The sequence below is a fragment of the Gigantopelta aegis genome, chromosome 10 (genome assembly GCF_016097555.1).
Source record: "Gigantopelta aegis isolate Gae_Host chromosome 10, Gae_host_genome, whole genome shotgun sequence".
Taxonomy (NCBI): domain Eukaryota; kingdom Metazoa; phylum Mollusca; class Gastropoda; order Neomphalida; family Peltospiridae; genus Gigantopelta; species Gigantopelta aegis.
Genome location: NC_054708.1, coordinates 36,973,361 through 36,990,546, shown reverse-complemented (window position 1 = coordinate 36,990,546; position 17,186 = coordinate 36,973,361). Strand labels below are relative to the sequence as shown.

At 36.8% G+C, this 17,186-nt stretch overlaps 1 protein-coding gene across 3 annotated transcripts in view; it reads left to right on the top strand.

The window, feature by feature from the left end:
- LOC121383577 (rap guanine nucleotide exchange factor 1-like) overlaps nucleotides 1-17,186 on the top strand; it is a 102,122-nt gene that overhangs the window by 29,325 nt on the left and 55,611 nt on the right. For 2 of the 3 annotated variants that reach the window (XM_041513665.1, XM_041513664.1), the window contains exon 2: nucleotides 3,831-4,030. In XM_041513665.1, coding sequence (XP_041369599.1) covers nucleotides 3,831-4,030 — 200 coding nt within the window. Of the gene's footprint in view, nucleotides 1-3,830; nucleotides 4,031-16,850; nucleotides 16,971-17,186 lie in introns of those variants that run through there. The other variant, XM_041513667.1, reaches the window with a different exon arrangement.

The window sequence follows — 17,186 nt, the reverse complement described above, 5'->3', positions numbered from 1 at the left end:
AAACACTATGGTACGAAACAACTATGGTACGAAATGACTATGGTACGAAATGACAATAAACTATGTTATGAAATGGATGGTACGAAATGACTTTGGTACAAAATGACTAGTAACCGAAGAAATATAATACTCAACATTTACATTTTCATTTAACAATCTAATAGTAATATAGTATTAAAAAAATAATAATTATTATTGTACAGTAGCTAATTAAAAGTGAATTAATAGCTCTATCAATATTAATTTTAATATATTTATAGGATATTAAATTTGCGTATATTTCGTATCATGTTCATGTCCCAAGTGAAATAAATTTCACGAGCTTTAGAAATGGTAGCGAGTTTAATATCATAATCAATTTTAATTTATATCACTGACCTCATTTGGTTGACATTCCAGGAGAGTTGTAGTGCACCAATTGTTGACGTCATCACATCATGCTGATTTTCTTAAAGAAAAATATGAACTAGCATGTTATAATAAACAAAGCTCATTCAGATATGTATTCCTTCTGCTTTCATATGAAAAAGAAACATAAATATTAAATAATATTAACTATATTGTGATACATATTGCAATATGGGTTTGCTGTATTGCAATATATCGCGATATGGTTTTGGCCATATCGTTGCATCCCATATCATCGTCTGTTATTTCTTTTACTTTCATCAAGTTATAAATCACACAAAAAATCAACCTCAAATTGTGTGAATCGTCGAAGCCGTTCTCACATAAGTTTGCAATTGATTTTTTGTTTCATACCCCAATGAATGTAAAAGAAATGACAGACAATACTTGTAATTAAATATGAATCATACTTGCTAATAACAACACTTTATTTTGAATTATTTTGGTCCATAAACAATAACGCTCAATAAGACCACTTGCCCATATAAAATGACGTCATCAGATATGATATTCCCTGACGACGTAATTTTTGCATTCATCAAGAAATGAAGAAACGTTCCATGGCTATATCTGGACCAATGGGATGGTGTTTTGTTGTAATGAATGTGACAGAAATTTAATTATAATCTGTTGTTGATTTGACTACATCTGAATGGCAAAATGAGCCATTTTAAAACGTCAGTATTTAAAAAACAAAAAAACAAACTATTTTAAGGATTACCCAAGAATGTTTTATTTTTTTAGTTAGATGGCCTTAAATGCACCATATCTCACCCATATTATGGAGGGTTGGGCAATGATCAGGGTTGTTAGTAAGCAAGCCAAGATGTTCCTTGCCCACGAGCGAGCAGCACCTGAGATATTTATGGGGGTCTGGGATCATGCAGACACTTTCTTAATCAGATTACTTTAAATGCGATTTCTTGGCATCTGATTCACAAAATTAGCCAGTTATAAACAAGGTTACTATATTAGGGATTATTTTGCATAATATTTATTATAACCCAAACATGTTTCGTTTTTTATTTAGATTGCCTTAGACATGATTTCTTGGAATCTGAATAGCAAAATTACCCATTTTAAGACAGTGATTTTATTTGCTCATTTTTAGTTTTTATAACCCAAGAATTATTATTTACACTATCAGTATTGGATGTCAAATATTTGGTAATTCTGACATATAGTCTTAGAGAGGAAACCTGCTATATTTTCCATTAGTAGCAAGGGATCTTCTATAGGATTCATCCCACAGACGACAACACATAACATGGCTTTTGTGTACCAGTTGTGGTGCACTGTCTAGAATGAGAAATAGCCCAATGGGCCCACTAACGGGGATTGATCCTAAACTGACCACACATCAGACAAGTGCTTCACCACTAAGCTCCATCCCGCCCTTATACTAAACTGACCACACATCAGGCAAGTGCTTTACCACTAAGCTCCATCCCGCCTTATACTAAACTGACCACACATCAGACAAGTGCTTTACCACTAAGCTCCATCCCGCCCTTATACTAAACTGACCACACATCAGACAAGTGCTTTACCACTAAGCTCCATCCCGCCCATATACTAAACTGACCACACATCAGACAAGTGCTTTACCACTAAGCTCCATCCCGCCGTATACTAAACTGACCACACATCAGACAAGTGCTTTACCACTAAGCTCCATCCCACCCTTATACTAAACTGACCACACATCAGACAAGTGCTTTACCACTAAGCTCCATCCCGCCCTTATACTAAACTGACCACACATCAGACAAGTGCTTTACCACTAAGCTCCATCCCGCCCTTATACTAAACTGACCACACATCAGACAAGTGCTTTACCACTAAGCTCCATCCCGCCCTTATACTAAACTGACCACACATCAGGCAAGTGCTTTACCACTAAGCTCCATCCCGCCCTTATACTAAACTGACCACACATCAGGCAAGTGCTTTACCACTAAGCTCCATTCCGCCCTTATACTAAACTGACCACACATCAGGCAAGTGCTTTACCACTAAGCTCCATCCCGCCCTTATACTAAACTGACCACACATCAGACAAGTGCTTTACCACTAAGCTCCATCCCGCCCTTATACTAAACTGACCACACATCAGACAAGTGCTTTACCACTAAGCTCCATCCCGCCCTTATACTAAACTGACCACACATCAGACAAGTGCTTTACCACTAAGCTCCATCCCGCCTTATACTAAACTGACCACACATCAGACAAGTGCTTTACCACTAAGCTCCATCCCGCCCGTATACTAAACTGACCACACATCAGGCAAGTGCTTTACCACTAAGCTCCATCCCGCCCTTATACTAAACTGACCACACATCAGGCAAGTGCTTTACCACTAAGCTCCATCCCGCCCTTATACTAAACTGACCACACATCAGGCAAGTGCTTTACCACTAAGCTCCATCCCGCCCTTATACTAAACTGACCACACATCAGGCAAGTGCTTTACCACTAAGCTCCATCCCGCCCTTATACTAAACTGACCACACATCAGACAAGTGCTTTACCACTAAGCTCCATCCCGCCCTTATACTAAACTGACCACACATCATGCAAGTGCTTTACCACTAAGCTCCATCCCGCCCTTATACTAAACTGACCACACATCATGCAGCTCCATCCCGCCCTTATACTAAACTGACCACACATCATGCAAGTGCTTTACCACTGAGCTCCATCCCGCCTTATACTAAACTGACCACACATCAGGCAAGTGCTTTACCACTGAGCTCCATCCCACCTTATACTAAACTGACCACACATCAGGCAAGTGCTTTACCACTGAGCTCCATCCCGCCTTATACTAAACTGACCACACATCAGGCAAGTGCTTTACCACTAAGCTCCATCCCACCCTTATACTAAAATAAGAGCAAAAATGTGAGGAATTTTCCTGGGTGAATCACACACACACACACACAGATATATATATATATATAGTAATACTAATAACAACCAGTGACCCCATGCTTTATGCTTCAAAGGTATTTGAACTTGGTGTAAATATGGAAAAAGCTTACATAATCCAGTTATATTTTTTTAACTATGTATTTTTAGTTCTTTAAAATTAAAATAACAAAACCAAGCAATCAATTTATGCATGAACCTTTTCGGGCGGTGATTGTGCTAAAGTAAGAGAGTCAGTTAATTTGGTACCTGAAACCCATGATCAGTTCCCTTTTTTAAATGAAAGTCATTAAGTCTGTAAACTCGATAAATGGTGTCCTATTTAATTTTATTTTCTGTAATATACATTCTACCATCATTTTTATCAACTAAATCAGAAATGTAATTAGATTTTTAACATGTATTTTATTGCAGTATTATCATTATTTTGTCAAATAATATCACAGTTCATATTCTCTCTTAGCATGCCCATCTTATTTTTGTTACAGAAAAATCCTCGGGCTCAAAAATGCTCAAGAAAGCCCGATCATTTCGTGAAGACATTAAATGCAAAATAAAAAGACGACCCTCCTCGGGAGCACAACAGATGATTCCCGATCCAAAGCCGAAGTGTACCAAGACATCAAAACATATGAGTCGCACCAGCAGCATGAGTGATGGACTGACAGCAGATGAAGACACAGAGAAGGTAACTACGTGTAATATAGGCATGCATTCATAAAGCCTTTTATCACACCCAATTAGCCCATGTATAGGGTGTATACTACCAAATAAAATCCCATAGACGACAATAGTAACATATGTGGCTAAAACTCCTACCTGCAACGTATCAACCGACATAAACGCCACGGATATAAATACTACCACCCCTTACACTTAAAGTGAATTAAAAAAAAATGGGGGTCCGGCTGCTCGTTTCTGAGATAACGGGTAGCGTCTATGACTACCCTAGTTTCGCACAAAATTCGAGTACTTTTTTTTACAGGTACCCCATACATGTTTCAAGCACAAGGCTACTTGACACATTGGTACTAGATGAAATAAAATTGCACCTTTTTTTTACCCAGATGAAATTATTATTTTTTACAACCAACACACTCACATTTATAACCAATCACAGGACTTGTGGTGTTCACTTCTCTATCAAAATTTGGGTGCACCTTGAACTTTGACCCAGCCGGAAGTTATTTGGTTTAGTACTACCTATATTGTTGTGCTGGGGTGTCGTAACACATTCGTTCATTCATTCATTCATTCATTCATTCATTCAGCCGCAGTCTCATTATGCCATTTGTCGAACCCATGTGTTGCATTGCCACATGTCGCAAGAAATGGGACATGTTCTAATCGGTATGACTCTGATATGACTTCATGTAGGTGTTCTCAGACTACGATTCAATCTCATAACGAGAATGCCCCTTAACCAGCACACAATGTTTAGACATCGCCAGGAGTCTGGCACTAAAGAATTATTAATGCCAATAATTCAAAAGTTACAATTACCTTTTTATGATAGTTTAAAACTGCAAGCCATTACGGTACCTCATATCAGTGATAATACTTCAGGAGCCAGTTTCACAAAACATTGTAAGCCTAGATTTGCAAAAACCACAATTCTTATTAGTATTAACAGTATTAACAGTACAACAAATATAGATCGAAGTACACATATTTGATTTTCTTTGGTAGGTCTTGCTGGACTGGTGTCTGGCTCACTATATAAGGCATACAGTGTAATCTTAGTAAATTTCACTTATCACTCAAAATATGTACAGTGGACTCTGTCTAAACCGGACTCACTTCGTACCGTCGAAATACTCCGGTTTACATAGAGGACCGGTTTAGACAGAGTTTCATCCAGAGTTATGGTTCTTGAATGATCGACAACTCGCGATCAACAATATTTGAACCCATGAATGGTTGGGAAACACAGTCATACAAGTCAGACTTGTAATCGATTATTTCACAGACATAAAAAATATACCTAAAGGGACATTCCTGAGTTTGCTGCAATTTTTAAGATGTTATCCACTAACAGAGACTTTTTTAATGATTGTAATTACATTTTATTTTTCTGCATAAAATATTAGTGGCTACATATTAAATGTGTTTCTGGTCCTAATATTTGTACTAGGTTAAATTAAATTTTATTTCCTAAAACATTATTTATTCGTACGTACGAAATTATTTGAATACAAAATCCAGATCTAACGGCCTACCGCAATAAGAGTAAACTTCATACGAGTGTCATTACATTTTGTATTTGATTTTGCGACGGTGTCCTAATTACTTGGCAATTGACGATCATTGTTCAGCTAATTAAGCAACCAGTCGTTCAGTCAAATCCCAATCCGGTGTAGACAGAGGTAATTAATGCATGAACGGTTCTTTCGTTCTTGATTTTTGATCCGGAGTCCGGAGTAGACAGAGTATGGATTAGGCAGAGATTTATACCTAAGAGATAAATGGTAGCTGGACGGGACTTTAGAAATGGACCGGTTTATGCAGAGATCCAGATTACACAGAATCCAGTTTAGACAGAGACCACTGTACTAGTAACTCGAGACTAACTCTTGAGTGAAGAGAAAATTACCCAAAATTATCTATCTAACTTAAAAAATTTGTAAACTCTAAACCAGATAATAAAGATGTAATTCTTATGGGTATTATGGACTTTAATATTGGTAAACGATGAGGAATAGAAACTATCGGAACATTACCAGACATATACATAGCTGCCCTACCCTCCAAAAAATACAGTCTTCTTTTTAGTTTAAAAGTGCTCTTTCATTTTGTTAGAGAAATGTCAAACATTCCATCATATCTAGCTCATGCTTAAAAACAAATATAATGTTTGTAAACTAGAACCTGCCCTGACAAATTGTTGGCTAGTACACTGGTTATTTAGACACTTAGTCGACAAAATACTTAGTCGACAAAATAAGGGCAAAATGTTAGTGTCAACCATTGCAGTGTTGACAAAATTAACATATAATTTGTAGTGTTACTAGTACATGTATTTGTGTGAATGTATTTTGTAATGTTACTAGCATTTGAGCGAATACCACGAATACCACCCATACTAGTATTCCCAACAAATTAACGGACATACATTTTAGTCGTACTATATGTAGAGTACACAAGAGGTTGTAAATAGTAGAGGGTACAATTAAAACATGCAAACTGTGACATTTTACAAAACTGATATGAGGGTTTCTAATAAACACATTCTTTAAATCTCATGCAACACTATTTTTTGCATGTACATTAAATGTAAATTACCAAACCTTGTTTGTGTGAGGGGCGGGATGTAGCCCAGTGGTAAAGCGTCCGCTCGATGCGCGGTCGGTCTGGGATTGATCCCCGTCGGTGGGTCCGTGCGGTCGGTCTGGGATTGATCCCCGTCGGTGGGTCTGATCTCTGTCGGTGGGTCCGCTCCCGTCGGTAGGTCCTTTGGGCTATTTCTCGTTCCAGCCAGTGCACCATGACTGGTATATCAAAGGCTGTGGTATGTACTACCCTGTCTGTGGGATGGTGCATATAAAAGATTCCTTGCTGCTAATCGAAAGGAGCAGTCCATGAAGTGGCGACAGCGGGTTTCTTCTCTCAATATCTGTGTGGTCCTAAACCATATGTCTGATGCCATATAACCGTAAATAAAAAATGTGTTGAGTGCATCGTTAAATAAAATATTTCCTTCCTTCCTTGTGTGTGTGTACTACCAACATTGTTTAGATAATGTAGTTTTATTTGAAAATGTTATCATTGTCTCCAAAGAAAACTGATTTGGTGAAACATGACTGGTTACCATCTGGTTACATTATAAATTACTTTAGGCATAATGCCTAAAGTAATTTATAATGTAACAAATTTTCAAAATGAGTACCAGTGTTAACAGTATTGCAGGATTTTTTACAAAGAATAATTTTTGTCTGTTTACATGTAACTTTTATTTGAATAAAGCTAAACTGGTGGGTACATTAATTTTAGAGATAATAAATTAATGATAATTAAAATTTGTTGTGATATGTATGCATTTGGTAAAGAAAAATGATCATATTTCGGCTGTGATTTTTTTTTTCTTTACAAGCCTTCGGGCATCATGACAGCAACTATTTACTTGCCAGACAGTAAAAAACATTAGCCGTGACCTAGAGGTATTTAATGATAGTATTTTCAGCATATAGTGTACAATGTAAGTTTAAACAAAATTAAAAAAATATATTTTGTAATGTAAACAATTTCCTTCATATTTGGTAAAGTGACTCATAATGTGCAACAATTTACCATTTAACCAACTGATAGTTGACATGATTTTAAACTTGTGAAACTGACAAGTGAACTCCAATGGTTTGCATGAAATATTGTGCCCAAAAACATGTTCATCCTATTGTGTGGAATTGTCAGTCTGTCCTTGAAGCACCCATTTATGATGATCTCTGAATAAACTATATTCAGTAATTACATAACTATACTGAGCGCAAGTAGAAACTTTACACTGCGTAAATTTGACTGCACAAATTAAATACAGGGTGCATGACTATAAAACGGCTATGTAAGGATGTCGATATCATTTGAGAAGCAATACAGATTGACACAAGTCGATGTGGGGATCAATTTATTGCGTATTACCGCCTGATGTCATGTGACCCCCAAAAAGCCGCACAACGTCTTCTCATCGACCGAAGAACTCCTCTGAAAATCTGTACCGGAAGTCGTCGCCATTGGTTGATCAGTGCCTGTCCAAGAGCTTGAAGGGTCTGCGGTGGGTTGACCTGCTGTCTCAGTCGTCTTCCCAATTCATCCCAAATGTGTTCGATGGGATTCAGGTCTGGTGAACGGGACGGCCAATCCATGACGTTGATACCGGCGTTTCGCAAGAAATTGCGTGTCAAGATCGCTGTATGGGTGTAGCATTGTCTTGTTGAAATGTCAATCCTGGATCGTGTTGTTACATGAACGGCAGCAGTTCCGGTGTCAACACTTGATCACGGTATTGTGCGGCAGTGAGGTTGCCCTGGACGACAATCAATCGGGAACGACCATGGAAACAAAATGAACCCCAAACCATTATGCTGCTGCCACCAAATCTGTTGACCTCCTGAACACAACACTGCGCATAGTGTTCTCGTGGTCTGCGCCACACCCGTACCCTGCCATCAGCAAACCTAAGTGTGAAACGTGACTCGTCACTAAAGACAACGTTATTCCAGCGTCTCTGATTCCATCTAACGTGTCGTCGGGTCCATTCCAGACGTTGACGATGGTGAAATGGCATGAAAATGGGTCCTTTGTATGGTCTCCTAGCTCGCAGACCAGCAGTCCGCAGTCGATTCTTGATGGTGGATTGTGACACCTGACCCCTGAACAATTGTCTGCTTGTGGACGCGGCCATCTCGAACTGATTACGGAGATGACGTAATCTGATTTGTCCATCCTCTCGGCGTGACGTCACACGCGGATGTCCTGGCCTCGGACGATCCGCCACTACACCTGTCTGTTGCACACGGGTTCTGATGCACACGGGTTCTGAGATCATGAATTGTCTGTCGGCTGCATCCTAGTTTGCGAGCAACTGCCGCAACGGATTGTCCTGTGTGCAGCCTACCCACAGCACGCTCACATTCTGCATTTGTGAGGCGTGGCATTCAGTCACTAATTTGTCACCAGAAATTTTAATGTTTTCCTGTTAAATAATACACGTGTGAATTGATTTGAAGGCATACGCGTTCACTGTGTTGATCACGTGACCCTGTGCACGTGTTTGTCAGGTTTTGCGCTTTAGACGTGCAGAAAGGCAATATGTGCGTTTTAACTCCGCCCCGTCCGTGCAGTATCATCATCGGGAAGATCTTTATCATCCATTATGTAACGCAAATTTCAACTGATTTCCTCCAAAATAATTTACGATAAAAAATATGATTGTAAAGTTTCTACTTGCGCTCAATATATATGAATTATGCCTGTTACATTGTTGACAGAGAATAAACTTATGTAGTAAGGTGAAAAAACAATAAAGTCCATCTATGGTCAGACCAAAGTTCCAGAATTGGTACGATGATGCAGCTTGTTTTTAATTTAAAAAATTTAATATATTTTTTTAAGGATGTATGGCACAGAAAAGGTGGGTAAATTTGATACTGAAATAAGGGGCATATTTAAATTGAAATCAGAATGCACGTCCTAGTTCATGTGCGATGACATTTAGGCTCCAAATGCAGTTTTACGTCATAGCAAGAAAAGCCAGGCAAAAATCATGATACGTATGTGTGTGTGGGTGGGGGGGGGGGGGGGGGGGGGGGAATAAAGAGTAATTTGTGAGGGTTAAATTGATGTGTGTATTGACCAGAGATCAGAAATTTATTTTGTTTGGCCTAACCCATCCATTTTTATATGCTCCTCTTTGATGGGTCATTTTGTGGTGTGGCACATTATCCATTAACTTTCCTTGTTTTGAGCATATTTTCCGTATCAGTTCATATAGCTTCATCAAACTTGTTTTGGGGTATACTGTGTCATAATTAGGTCACTACAACCTACTTTTCATGTATTACTGCACATTAAAGGAAATCCTTGTTCTGAGCACATCTTCACATCAATTCATATAATATTGGATCATCATACTCAACTTGGGATGGCAGTATGTACAATACACCTGCTTCAGTACTTGGTCCCAAGCAAACTCTTAATCATTGCAATATCATCCAGTCAGTGAGTGATACATGTACACATCATATATTCATTATAGTCCATTTGCATCAAAAGGGAACCAATCTATTGGCTTGTAACTCTTTACTTAATAAAGTTAAAATTCATATAAAAACATATTAAGTTTTAAACCCATACCAACTCCAATAAATAAAAAAAAACTGAAAAAAAATCAGTTTAAAAAAAAGTTTTTTTTACAACTTGACCGGCCTCGGTGGCGTCGTGGCAGGCCATCGGTCTACAGGCTGGTAGGTACTGGGTTCGGATCCCAGTCGAGGCATAGGATTTTTAATCCAGATACCGACTCCAAACCCTGAGTGAGTGCTCCGCAAGTCTCAATGGGTAGGTGTAAACCACTTGCACCGACCAGTGATCCATAACTGGTTCAACAAAGGCCATGGTTTGTACTATCCTGCCTGTGGGAAGTGCAAATAAAAGATCCCTTGCTGCTAATCGGAAGAGTAGCCCATGTAGTGGCGACAGCGGGTTACCTCTCAAAATCTGTGTGGTCCTTAACCATATGTCTGACGCCATATAACCGTAAATAAAATGTGTTGAGTGCGTCGTTAAATAAAACATTTCTTTCTTCTTTCTTTTTACAACTTAAGAAATGCAGTATATCGTACATGACAGAAAATGTTTTTGTTTCACATTTTAGTAATAAATGTCATAATTATAAGTGTAAAAATATACAGCTATTGAACTTTGTTTTTATTGTGTTTTAGTGGTTGACTTATGTATGCATTGTGCTATAACATGTCATCGTGGATATTAAAAGAAAAATATGTTTTAACAGAAAGATATAAATTAGTATTAAACATTGGCAAAACATTCATTGCCTATCATGTGTGCAAAGAGAATGTTTTACACTACTGCTGAAAATTTTATACAATAACTAACAAGTTGAAAACACACACACACACACACACACACACACACACACACACACATAAACACACGCACATGCACACACACACACACACACACATATTCCTATTTTCTCACTTTAATACAAGAACAGTGCTATATTTACATTGATGTTAATCATTTACAACTTCCTTGACAAAACAAATTCAAATATTAATCACTAATATACACACTACAGAAAAAACCCTGACAGCAACTACGTATTTAACATGAACATGTATTAGTGATTAATATGTGAAAAAGTGTTATTTGGGAGCTCGAAAATGATCGATGTAAAGGTATTTAACGTCAAACATAGGATTGTTGTATATAACTCGATGTTGAAGGGGACAAGGAAATAGTTCGAGTTTCAGGGAGTTCAAGTTTTCGAAATTAATATACGAGTTCAAATTTGAAACTGCATTGCATTGCAGCTGGATGCAGCATTGCAGCTGGTTGATTTCGCTAAAATATTGTAAGAAGTGTGCTTCGCTGCCTACCTGTGAACTCTGAAAACTATGCATCCCCAGTTAAAAGGCTAATTAAGATATCAGTCAGCTCACCCCACGCCACCCATCATAATAGTAAATGTCGTTAATTACGTTTCCACTATGATCATGGCTGGTTACTTAGTCACATTAGGTCTCATTGATAGAATCATGTTTGAACATGTAGTTCAGACATAGGTTGTGGAACTGTAGAGTTTTTGTCCCATAAAATACCTCACCAGTGACATTTTACCTTATTTCACTGGCCTCAGTGGCGTCGTGGTTAGGCTTCGGATCCCAGTCAAGGCATGGGATTTTTAATCCAGATATCGACTCCATACCCAGAGTGAATGCTCCGCAAGGCTCAGTGGGTAGGTGTAAACCACTTGCACTGACCAGTGATCCATAACTGGTTCAACAAAGGCCATGGTTTGTGCTATCCTGCCTGTGGGAAGCGCAAATAAAAGATCCCTTGCTGCCTGTTGTAAAAGAGCAGCCTATGTGGCAACAGCTGTTTCCTGTGAAAAACAGTGTCAGAATGACCATATGTTTGACGTCCAATAGCCAATGATAAGATAAAAAGTCAATGTGCTCTAGTGGCATCGTTAAATAAAACAAAATTTACTTTTTACCTTATTTCTACCCAAATGGATACCAAGAAAGAACACCGAACCAGATAAGACTAACATATGATTTTTAGAAAAAAGAAAAGAACTATGCCACTATAGCTGCTCAAAAGGTAATGTGCATGTGTTTGGTGAGATCTAGCTACCACGATATTTTGTATCGAATTGATGAATTAAAAAGGAATTTTGGAAAGGAAAAGAATATTTGTTTGATGACACCTCAACACATTTTAAGCTACAGCTACATTCAGTAGCATTTGGTATCTAACATACAGTTATTTCAACATTTAGAAGTGAGAGAGAGAGAGAGAGAGAGAGAGAGAGAGAGAGAGAGAGAGAGAGAGAGAGAGAGAGAGAGAGAGAGAGAGAGAGAGAGAGAGAGACAGAGAGAGAGAGAGAGACAGAGACAGACAGACAGACAGAGGGGTGTGAGGGAGTGTGAAATCCAATACCACCATGCAGACACGTATTTGGCGCCTCTAGGCCACTAATATTTTTGTAACACCCCATCCCCGGACTCTGCAGGAATTTTTCCAGGGTTGGGGCAGGACATGTTGGCACTTAATATTAAAATGCAGGCATGGCACAAGTAAGTGAACATTTGGGGATGGGCTAACTGATTAAGATTTTCTAGGGGGTTCAGAGACATGGTTCCCCGAGAAAATTGAAAACTAGATGTTAATAGCAATAATACATAAATATATATAATTGTTATATAAGAATACTTTTAAAGACAGCAGTGTACTCTAGCCATGATACATATAATATAATAATATACTAAAGATAATTATAACATGTACATGTTTTTAAAAACTCTGTTAATCACACTGAGGGCCATACATAATTTCTTTGTAGTTGATAAACATTTTAGAATTAAATAGCTAACTGATAAAATTTGATGGTGTTAGGTCTGTTGTAATATAGTATTTGTTTAGATATGTTGATTTTTCATTTGTAAAATAAGGACACTGAAATAAATAATGATATTTGTTAAACAAAACTAACTTTTAACTTTTTTTAATAGGATATCATGGGACATCTGATGTCACCAGCTAAATGTGCCATCTGATGTCACCAGCTAAATGTGCCAGCCTCATCAAACATATTGGGTGTCTTGCTTCCTGTTAGGGGTATACCCATTTAACACTGATCATGCACATCAATCTTGTCTTGTGGTGACCACCAGACATCTTGGATGTCTTGCTTCTCCTGTCTGTGTGAGGAGTATACCCAGATAACAGTGGTCATACACATCAATCTTGCCTTGTGATGACCACCAGGCAGCTGGTGTTTGTTTACACACTTTATTCACACATCTGGCCAGGTTTTGTCCTGCAGAAGCCATCATACTTTCCAGATATTTCAGCTGGCACAAAGCCAGACATGCAGATAGGACTTATTTTGTAACAATTTGCTTTCTCAGTATCTGTCCATAATTATTATATAACATTCAGTAAAATTATTTGAAAATAGACTGATAAACCACATTTTTGCCACTTGTAAATTGCTGTTTGTAGCTACTCCATCTTTATACATTTTGTGGTAAGAAAAGGAAACTCTTATTGATTTGTTCTGGGAATATTCAGTAGTGGTTTCATATGATGTCACCAGTTCTGAAGCAGCCATGTTGGCAACAATCATTTGTTTGTTTTTATAGGCAGTCAGAGTGTGTAGAAAATAAAAGAATCTGTAGATTGCCTAAGATCAAAGAAAACTTGTACTGCAATCCTAAAGTTTGTTACAGTGGATCAGAGAATGACAGAAAAAATTATAATGAAACAATAAAAAAAATCAGAATCTACTAATTTACATGTAGGTCTACTCTAATCATTATAGAAGAATGCATATTCATGTTTAAACTTTGGAAAACCATCATTACATCGACGTGTCAAATGTCAGTGTGAACACTTCTTGATTCCAGGCACATTATTCCTACATATCTGTATTTACTGATACTGATGTTATAATATGACCTGCCTGGCAGGTGTGACAAACTAGTTGATTATTGTCGACCAAAAGTACACAAATTATAAACAAATTACACTAAGATATGTGATGTTTTATTGAATATGAAGCCAAAGTGACAAAACCCTGATTGACATCCATTTTAGACCTAACATGGAAGTATATCATAACCTCTTATAATGTTATGAAAGGACTTTTTTTATGTCTTTTTTTACCCTCAGAACTGTTTCCCTTTTTTCCTTCGTTGACACAAACAAAAACTATATATGAAAAACATGTTTTGAAAACTAAAAACAGACTACAGCTATTGCCTATGGATGGACAGTATTTTGTTACATCACTGTGTTTATTAAGTGCTAGACATATCCTTAGTGACATATTTTGAAAACTAAAAACAGACTACAGCTATTGCCTATGGATGGACAGTATTTTGTTACATCACTGTGTTTATTAAGTGCTAGACATATCCTTAGTGACATATTTTGAAAACTAAAAACAGACTACAGCTATTGCCTATGGATGGACAGTATTTTGTTACATCACTGTGTTTATTAAGTGCTAGACATATCCTTAGTGACATATTTTGAAAACTAAAAACAGACTACAGCTATTGCCTATGGATGGACAGTATTTTGTTACATCACTGTGTTTATTAAGTGCTAGACATATCCTTAGTGACATCATGCCACTGTTGCTCTGCTATAGTTAACACTGAGCACTAGAGTGGTGCTGCAGGCATTAGTAAGATCGACTTCCCTTTAAGGTGGACTGTTATATAGTTAAATATTTAAACTGAAAGGACTTGGTTTAATTAGTGTATTATTTTAATTCTATCTGAAATAATGAGAATCCAGTACTTGAGCACTCAGTTATGCAAAGAGATTTATGAATGCTGCATGAATAACACATAAACATTATCTTTTCTAAATATTCAGTAGGAAACAGATGTTTCAGCCTCATAGCAATTACTTTTGTAAGTGTTACTGAATTAAGGATAAAATAGCAGTTTGATATTATTGCAGGGTTGAACCTTAACATAATAATTGTGATGATCAGCAGCACCAATAAATGTTAATTTTTACTGGTTTTTATCTTATGTATGGAAATTGAGGGCTGCTCAGTGGACTATGTTTGTAAAATTTGTAGTCACTATTTAACCATGCTATTAATTTATAACTACACTTGTACATTGTATGGCCAAATAAAATTGCTTTAGTTTTGGTTACTAGCTGTTAAAAAAAAATGGAAGTTAAAATTAAACCTAACAGTTTATTATTAAAATTAAACATAACACTCTGTGAAATATTATTACTACATTAGCGTCTTTATAAATTTGTGTAGCCTTAACTGTGGGTTCTTCATCATTCAAGTCCTTTAAATGAATTAAATACTGATAAAACTAAAGGGCAGAATTATTGTACTTTAAAATTTCTGTCAACACTAATAACATGTGACAGGTTTATAATGCACAGTGGTCTGCAAATCAAATACGGGTACTTGACTTTGTATGCATGCTTAAGAGCTCTGTTTTATTTTTCTCCTTTAATTTTTTTTTCACAATTAATTTTTTGTACATTTTTTATTATGATATTTGGCAGCATCAGCACTACTATCATAATTCACCATCTGTTTTGATGGTAAATAGTAATAAGAAATTCAGATTTTTCTTCTTCTCAAAATTGATATCTTTCTGTAACAGTGCTTTCTCTGTATTGGACTGAAAGCATGCATTGTGCTTGCTGATAAGATGACGACAATTTTCTTCTGGTCATGTCTGATAGGAATCGGCAGAAAAAAACCTAATTTATTCCAGCAAAAACATAGATGTATGTATATATTATATATAAATATACGTGTGTAAATTTGACTTCAGTTGTGTAATTCTGCATACGAAATACATGTAGCTACATTAGCCATTTGTTGTATTCAAGAGTGGATGTTGCTTACTGTTCTTCAAAAATAAATGTCATATTTGTGCCTGAAAGAAAAAGTGCTGGTTCTTGGAGATTAACATGTTTTTCTTGGTATAACAGATGTTTCAATACTGGATTACTCTTGTTCAACTGCGTACAAATGTTTGATTAGGTCACATCAGTCTGAGTGGTTGTTTCTTCATGATGAATAATTTTAGTGTAGGGAGAGTATCTGAGTAGAAATGTGTGAGGCGTATGAAATGAGGATGCAGGACTCACTCACACAGACAGTACTGCTCTTTACAGTGAACATTCTAACATACATTAGAAGGAAAATTTACATTCTATAACCTTAGATCTATCTGTGAACCTCTCACCATTTAGTTCGAAAATCCTCAAAACTCTAACCAAACATAAAAAACACCACTCCCAAAAAATAACACAACCCACCCCAACAACAAAAACAACAACAAACAAACACGCATATAAATTTCCATCACCATTATATTTTGACTAAGTATTGTGTACTAGTATTTTATTAAATGATTAATTCACATATATATAATGTATACATGCTAAAATTGTGCTCAATATATATAAACTAACACACTGTTCCTCATGTATTGATATATTTAATGTAAATTTTATCAGCTTAAGTCAAACAATACATTTGAATATACATTTGATGAAGCACTAAATAGTTTGGTGATGACTGAATTGTCCATGCAGGAGAAACTTGTTTTGAAAATACAGAGATAAACATTTCTAATGTCTGTGTATTAAGATGACAGCAGGAAGAAGGGGAGGATGTAAAAATATATGAGTAATGGTTTATACATTGTTGGATCTTTCATAAATTCTTTGGCAATCTGTGCTGCTCTTGGTAGCCAAGCTTTGTGGCAGAGTGTGGTAAAACTATGATGTGGAACTTTGGGCGAACACATGTCTATAAGGTGTCGGTGGAGCAGGAGCGGTCGGGTTATGTCTGGCACTGTTTTTCCATTATGATCAAACAACGAAAGGTTTGTTCCTTTCTTGTGTGCATGTTTATATGTCTTTGAATGCATAACTCTTTTAAATGTAATGTGCTTTTTTCTGATTGACCTTCCTAATACTTTTAAAATATATTTAAAAAAAAATGAAATGCAGACTACATGTATGAAATCAACCTGACCCAGACTGACATCAACAACTACTTGCAGTTTGTGTAGTGTTAGTCTACACTGATGTCAGTCTTC